Source organism: Sinohyriopsis cumingii, chromosome 13 (genome assembly GCF_028554795.1).
Source record: "Sinohyriopsis cumingii isolate HCF-2022 chromosome 13, ASM2855479v2, whole genome shotgun sequence".
Classification (NCBI taxonomy): domain Eukaryota; kingdom Metazoa; phylum Mollusca; class Bivalvia; order Unionida; family Unionidae; genus Sinohyriopsis; species Sinohyriopsis cumingii.
The window spans coordinates 28,263,799-28,272,114 of record NC_142973.1 but is presented as its reverse complement, the minus strand read 5'-3'; the positions used below and the strand labels follow the sequence as shown (position 1 = coordinate 28,272,114).

At 33.8% G+C, this 8,316-nt stretch overlaps 2 protein-coding genes across 2 annotated transcripts in view; one reads left to right on the top strand and one right to left on the bottom strand.

The window, feature by feature from the left end:
- The first annotated feature begins 1,487 nt into the window (after nucleotides 1-1,487).
- LOC149785105 (uncharacterized) lies at nucleotides 1,488-6,444 on the top strand. Its single transcript, XM_089931184.1, has 4 exons — nucleotides 1,488-1,911; nucleotides 2,992-3,242; nucleotides 3,506-3,561; nucleotides 6,329-6,444. The coding sequence occupies exons 1-4, from the start codon at nucleotides 1,520-1,522 to the stop codon at nucleotides 6,341-6,343; spliced, it is 714 nt and encodes a 237-aa protein (XP_089787310.1). The 5' UTR covers nucleotides 1,488-1,519; the 3' UTR covers nucleotides 6,344-6,444.
- A 1,195-nt stretch (nucleotides 6,445-7,639) lies between these two features.
- The window catches only part of LOC149785104 (tetraspanin-6-like), a 45,143-nt gene continuing 44,466 nt past the window's right edge, over nucleotides 7,640-8,316 (bottom strand). Inside the window, exon 9 of the mRNA XM_089978871.1 lies at nucleotides 7,640-8,101. Within this exon, the coding sequence (XP_089834997.1) occupies nucleotides 8,042-8,101 (60 nt within the window). The 3' untranslated portion in view covers nucleotides 7,640-8,041. The remainder of the gene's footprint in view (nucleotides 8,102-8,316) is intronic.

The window sequence follows — 8,316 nt, the reverse complement described above, 5'->3', positions numbered from 1 at the left end:
GTATTGCAGTCTGCTTGTATTATATATTGCAGTCTACTTTTATTATTGATATATTGCAGTCTGCTTGTATTATTATATATTGTAATCTACTTGTATTAATTATATATTGCAGTCTACTCGTATTAAATTATGTATTGCAGTCTGCTCGGATTATTGATATATTGCAGTCTACTTGTACTATTATAAATTGCAGTCTACTTGTATTAATTATATATTGCAGTCTATGTATGTTAATTATTTATTGCAGTCTACTTGTATTAATTATATATTACAGTCTACGTATGTTAATTATTTATTGCAGTCTGCTTGTATTATATATTGCAGTCTACTCATATTATTGATATAGTGCAGTCTACTTGTATTAATTATATATTGCAGTCTATGTATGTTAATTATTTATTGCAGTCTACTTGCATTAATTATATATTACAGTCTACGTATGTTAATTATTTATTGCCGTCTGCTTGTATTAATTATATATCGCAGTCTACTCATATTATTGATATAGTGCAGTCTACTTGTATTAATTATATATTGCAGTCTAATTGTATTAATTATAATTTGCAGTCTACTCGTATTAAATTATATATTGCAGTCTACTTGGATTATTGATATATTGCAGTCTACTTGTATTTATTATATATTACAGTCTACGTATGCTAATTATATATTGCAGTCTGCTTTTATTGATTATATATTGCAGTCTACTCATATTATTGATATACTGTAGTCTACATGTATTAATTATATACTGCAGTCTAATTGTATTAATGATATATTGCAGTCTACTTGTATTAATTATATATTGCAGTCTACTCGTATTAAATTATATATTGGAGTCTACTCGGATTATTGATATATTGCAGTCTACTTGTTTTAGTTATATATTGGAGTCTACGTGTGTTAATTATATATTGCAGTCTACTCATATTATTAATATATTGCAGTCTGCTTGTATTAATTATATATTGCAGTCTATTTGTATTAATTACATAATGCAGTCTACTCGTATTAAATTATATATTGCAGTCTACTCTGATTGTTGATATATTGCAGTCTACTTGTATTAATTATATATTGGAACCTGCTTGTATTATTGATATATTGCAGTCTGCTTGTACTGATTATATATTGCAGTCTACTCAGACTATTGATATACTGCAGTCTACTTGTATTAATTATATATTGCAGTCTATTTATATTAATTACATACTGCAGTCTACTCGTATTAAATTATATATTGCAGTCTACTCGGATTGTTGATATATTGCAGTCTGCTTGTATTAATTATATATTGCAGTCTACTCAGACTATTGACATACTGCAGTCTGCTTGTATTAATTATATATTGCAGTCTACTTTTATTATCGATATATTGCAGTCAGCTTATATTAATTATATATTACAGTCTACTTGTATTAATTATATAATGCAGTCTACTTGTATTAATTATATATTGCAGTCTACTTGTATTATTTATATATTGCAGTCTACTTGTATTATTTATGTTGCAGTGACCATGAAGACTTCCTTTGTGCTGTTGCTAGGCCTCTTCGCCTGTTCGCATGCCTTCTTCACATCCGATTTAGTTAATGCTTTTAACCATGTGAAGGATGGAGTAGTACATGCCGCCGAAACCGTTAAAGATGGTGTCGTTAGTGCCGCTCACACGGTGGCCGGTGGAGTCGTTGATGCTGCTCATGCAGTGGCTGGTGGAGTGAGCCAAGCTGTAGACACTCTCAGCCATGTTGATTTGAGCGGAGTAGGGCACGTTCTGGAACAGGTGTGGTCCGTTGCAAAGGGTCCCCTCGAAGAAGTAGGAAAACAGGCCGCCACAGCTGCTGCGAATTACGCATTGACAGAAGGACTCAGTGCTCTGGCCGCGGCTGTCGTGGGCAAAAGGGATGTACAGTATGTATTATTCCCTTTCATACTAGTCTAATTTAAGTTTTGTTTGAGCTGTCATTCTTAATACAGAGTTATAACCGAAAACAAAAACTGAATAACAGCTACGTTATAGCTTTATACCTGGAACCTATCAGAAATAGATTGAGTCAGGTTACTAGAGAAAATGGTTTATCCTCTCCAATTCTACTGAGACTTAAGTTCTGTAACGTGTACTTACTCTAATCTCATTTCAACTCAATACCAACTAGGTCTCTTAAAAGCATGCACATTCATTCATCAATGTAACAAGAGGAAGTGTTTGGTTTGAGAGATGCAAATGACGATTAAATATTTTTAGTTGCTATTTCGACCAAGTAGGGTCAGAAAAAAATCTTTTTATTATTATTTGGAAATTAAAGAATGAACCAAATGTTTCAAAATCAGCGCTGATCACTGAAAACATAATTTCTTAAAATCATGTGTAATAAGATATAGGGCATTTCTCACATGTATTTATTTGTATCCTGTTGGTTGACAAAGTTTCCTGAAAATCTGATTATGCATAAAATGCAGCTCATAGCTTGAGTACATCAAATGTATGCTTGTAAGTAATATGTATTTTAGGATGATAAACCCAATTTCGGCCTCGATGTGACATTATACGTCTTACGAATATCGCAGGAATTTAAATCCGGAGAAAAAAAATTAATAGTATTACAATACAGAAAAACCTGTCTTGAAAAACCACTTCTATGTGAAACCATCTGTCTTGAAAGATCATATTCTCAATGCATAGATTTATTCATTATATAGTGGTATGACCTGTTATGAGACCACCTGTCTTGTGAGACCATAATGTTTTGGCAGAAGAGATGATCTTTCGAGAGAGGTTCTCCTGTATTAATTTTTACAAAATTTACATCTGGAATCTATAAAGGCATGATCTTTCATATCATATCCTGTAAGTTGTAGATAAACATAGACCTATCACAGAGAAAATAGATTAGAATTCAGTCCCTGCCAATAAATATTTTTGTTGTACAGCAACAATTTTATCTAGAACATTTCCGTTGGTACCTGTATCACCCATTCTTTTCATTTCAGAATGGCGGATGTGCGCACCTACCTCAACCAAGAGCTTGGTGACGAGTTCAACCAGTGGTACGGAGACGTTCAACGTCAGGTCCTAAGTTCAGAGAGGGAGATTAAGGAAGCCCTGGCTAAATACGGCTTTGAGAATCTCCCTCAAGACATCAAGGTATGGCTGACCAAGTACATGAAGGCAAAAGCTGAAGGCACTGTGGACAAACTTGTTGCTGAGACCGCCAAGGAAGTTGTGCAAAATGCTCTTCAACGTAAGTGCGTGCGTGTGTGTGTGTGTGTGTGTGTGTGTGTGTGTGTGTGTGTGTGTTCTATTAGTTCTTTGTGGGGTTTGTTTTTATTTTTGCCTGGTCTGGTTTCGTACTTTCTAATTTTGATTATTGTTATTGCAATTACCACTTCCTCTTTGTTTCCTCATGCGTTTTTAACGCTTTCTCTGTTTTCTGTGTTTCTCTTATTTAATTAAACAAATGTTGTAATTTGCGGCCATTATTATTATTATTATTATTATTATTAGATTTGCCCGTCAGAATGCGTCAAAGAATGCAAGAATCGATGGTTCTTCTCCGTAAGGTAAAATCATTTCTAATTTTTTCTCTCTGAATTGTAGTTTTTTCTCTCTAACGATTGTCTTTAACCACCTTTAATTATAAATGTTGTATTTAACCACCGCTAATTATAAATATTTTAAATTATTACAAAGCTCTTATTATTACATAAAAAGATAATGTGTAACCCGACTTAGCACATCACACGGAAAGGGACATCTCAGCATTAGATCTCTCCGTTGACCTTAATGTACAGGTGTTTTATATATATATATATATATATATATATATATATATATATATATATATATATATATATATATATATATATATATATGCTCTTAAAATAAGTCACAGAAAAGAGTGAAGACAACAAGCTTTGTAAAATTTAAAAATAATTTATTTCCCTAGAATACAAGATGAAAAATTAACAAAAGGAACTTACGGTTTTACGAATTTAATCCAAAAATAATCCAAGGATTAAAAAGCGCAAGTCCTATCAATGGAAAGTTCTATGTGAATCTCAGTTCAAATCCCGATGAAAATCCAAGACAGTCAGCGTTATACTGATGTGTCAACAGTCTCTTGTTGAATCACAGAAAATATTATTCCAGTTTTGAATTCCGTATAAATTCCATTGAATGTCTTTGTCCAAGAATTATATCAGAGCACTTTTGTATTTCCAGGGAAAACAATCACTTGAATTCAATAATTTGAAGAAAATAATATTCAGCCCAAACCGATCACAACATAATACAACTTAACGTGTCAACTGTTTTTAGCCCGACAGACAATCCTTTCTCATAACATCAGTTATAAGACTAACTAAAACGCAAAACAGATTCCCGGATGGGGGTCAAGAGTTCATTCTTCTGGAAAAAAAAGAAGTTTGTTTACCAGTGGACACATGCTTAATGGCACGTAGTCCAGGTATGACCTTGACTCAACTTATTTATTCTTACTCAGATAAAGATAATTAAAAAAATAACAAATAAACGCCACTGTTGATGGGGAAGGAATCTGAGAAGGATCCATCATACATGAATGTTCCCGTCATATCGGCATGGAAAGAGATTATCATGCTGCGGAGTTTAGAGGTGCGGCCGATCTTCCTGAGATGTTCAAATATGCCTTTCCTGCTGACCAGGTTGAAGGCCTTGGTGAGGTCGATGAACATAATGTAGAGTGGCTGACATTTCTCTCTGCTCTTCTCTTGGAGTTGACGGAGAGAGAAGATCATGTATGTTGTCGACCTACCTGCTCTGAAGCCGCACTGGGGAGGAGGATGCGGATATACACTTTGCCAACGATGCTCAGGAGCGAGATCCCTTTGTAATTTTTTACAGTCACTGCGGTCGACCTTGTTTTTGTAAAGGGTCACAAAGGTGGTGTCGTGCATGTCTTGAGGGGCTGCTCCTTCCTCCCAGTAGAGAGGCATAGTAGCCCACGTACCGGCTGAAGCAATGTTGGTTTCCCACTTACGATAACTTCTGGCCAAATTATATATATATATATATATATATATATATATATATATATATATATATATATATATATATATATATATATATATATATATATATATATGGTGGATTAATAGATAGATGGATTTATGGGTGGATGGGCGGGGTGATACATAGGTGTGTTGATAGTTATAGAGATGATGTCCGCATTAGTAATCTCCTGTAAAAAAAAATCTTGCACTATCACGGTGTTATTTGTTGTTTGTGCCTGTCATTTCTTTCATTACAAAACTGTATTAGTAGACTAGGTAATGGCAGTAGTCTGTCGTTTCCGTCATTACAAAACTGTATAGACTCGGTACTGGTGTTAGTTTGTCGTTTCCATCATTACAAAACTGTATTAGTAGAATCAGTAGTGACTAGGTAAAGGCAGTAGTCTGTCGTTTCCGTCATTACAAAACTGTATAGACTCGGTAGTGGTGGTAGTCTGTCGTTTCCATCATTACAAAACTATATTAGTAGACTAGGTAGTGTCAGTTGTCGTTTCCATCATTACAAAACTGTATAAACAGACTCAGTAGTGGTAGTAGTCTGTCATTTCCTTCATTACATAACTATATTAGTAGACTAGGTAGTGCCAGTAGTCTGTCGTTTCCGTCATTACAAAACTGTATAAAAAGAATAGGTAGTGGTAGTAGTCTATCGTTTCCGTCATTACAAAACTGTATTAGTAGACTCGGTAGTGGTGGTAGTCTGTCGTTTCCATCATTACAAAACTGTATTACTAGACTCGGTAGTGGCAGTAGCCTGTAATTTCCTTCATTACAAAACTGTATTAGTAGACTAGGTAATGGCAGTAGTCTGTCGTTTCCGTCATTACAAAACTGTATTAGTAGACTCGGTAGTGGTAGTAGTCTGTCGTTTCCATCATTACAAAACTGTATTACTAGAATCGGTAGTGGCAGTAGCCTGTAATTTCCTTTATTACAAAACTGTATTAGTAGACTAGGTAATGGCAGTAGTCTGTCGTTTCCGTCATTACAAAACTGTATAGACTCGGTAGTGGTGTTAGTCTGTCGTTTCCATCATTACAAATCTGTATTAGTAGAATCAGTAGTGATAGTAGTCTGTCGTTCCCATCATTACAAAACTGTATTAGTAGACTAGGTAGTGGCGGTAGTCACTCGTTTCCGTCATTACAAAACTGTATATATAGGCTCGGTAGTGGTAGTCTGTCGTTTTCATCATTACAAAACTGTATTGGGAGACCCGTTAGTGGTAGTAGGTGAAAAAATTATAAAACTATACATGTATACTTTCATATTTCAGTACGTGCAGGGATAAAGGAATCAATTCATCTCCACCACGACCCAGGAAAACTGGTTATTTTTCGGTCTTTTTCCAAAGTCTATTTACCATAAATTGACAATAAATAATTTAAGGATTGTGATTTGTTGCTTCAGTAGAAAAGAAAATGAATATCCAACAGTTCTGATGTCGTATGCATGTATGTATGTATGCATGTCTGTCTGTCTGTATGTATATATGTATGTATGTATGCATTCATGCATGCATGCATGTATATATGTATGTATGTATGTATGTATGCATGTATGTATGCATGTATGTATGTGTGTATGTATGTATGTATGTATGTATGTATGTATGTATGTGTGTATGTATGTATGTATGTATGTATGTATGTATGTGTGCTTGCTTGTTTGCATGTTGATGTTTCATCAGTCTTCATGAAGACATTGTCAGGATTTGTAATACAGACTTCCGACATGTCTATTTTGTTTATATTTAATTCGATTTATAAGATCACAGGAACACACACACACACACACACACACACACATTAAAAATGTTCCTATAAAGAACGAGTATACAACCTATCATTTGTGGATATTAATTACATTAGTGCGACAAGAATGTTGATGATCGGTGTACGATTCACGTTTCCCCTTTGAAGATTGTAAAACACCAAGTAAGAGACAACTCCTGTTGAAGTTATTAAAGAGCGTATGTTAGTTTTACGTAGCTAACGATAAAGGTATATCTTCCTTTCGGAAAAATTGTTCTCAGGGGAAAATGAATTCCTATTATTTGTTTTTAAATTGTAGTAATAGCCCTGGTCGAAAACGATTGCCTCTCAAGCCGCATGTACGTCTAATTCCCAAACAAACACATTACTTTGTATTACAATTTATCAAAATGATAGTATAATGGTAGATTGAAATAATCTCTTGATCGATCGAATACAGAGGTAATAATCAACTAGCTTTTGGTAGATTGAAATAATCTCTTGATCGATCGAATACAGAGGTAATAATCAACTAGCTTTGTATCTATTAAAAAAGTTACCTGACAATGATACACTTCAATTAATACAGTGAAGAATGTTTCTGGTATAAAAACAAGCAAATTTTATCATTAAAAAAGTTTTACTTTGAACTAGTAATGGAAACGTAAATAACATTATATTTGGTATAATGATCAATTTGAGAACATTCTCATTGCGAATCCAGTTTGTACCGTTAATTATATATGTATTTAATGTGCATAAACATTAATTTTTTAATGCATTAATATTTATTAAAATATATATTTAAAAGTTATTTTTTTTAAAAACTCCCAAACGTCCACAATTTTCATATTAAAACGGCACAAGAAAATAAATCTTACAAATACACGGTTTGATTATAAACAACACTGCAAAGGCATTATCACACGTCTATTATGATGCTTCGTTGTATATACACGGATAAATGGATATCCAAATAACGGGTAGGCCGTTTAAGATGGGTGTATTCATCTTTCCTCTTCGTATGCAAGATCTTTTCACTAAATATTGTATGACTATAATAACGATTGAACCCGATTAAGTTGAAAACAGTTATGTCTATGTTGATATTAAAGCTGCGACTAAAAGCTAGTATTCTTATTACTGCCACCACTCCCTCTTAAATTAGCATCGGGACTGTCCTTGTAGCTACTATGTTATAACTTGTCCTTGTAGCTACTATGTAATAACTTGTCCTACATGACGTCAACATTCGACTTCTTGAATAGGCTTAAGCCCAGAAACACTCCAAGAAGCTGCAAGGAAAAAGATGGTGGTAAAAATAGTTACAAGAACTGGAAAGGTTTTAACTTTCTTATGATTATGCGGTATAACGTAGCAAGTTTTAATTTTTCTTTATCTCTGTGCGATATAATGTTGCACCTTTCTAACCCATTCATGCACAATTCATGAGCTTTCTGACAGGCGGAGAAAACAACTTAAATTATGTTAAAAAATATGTTAAATCCGA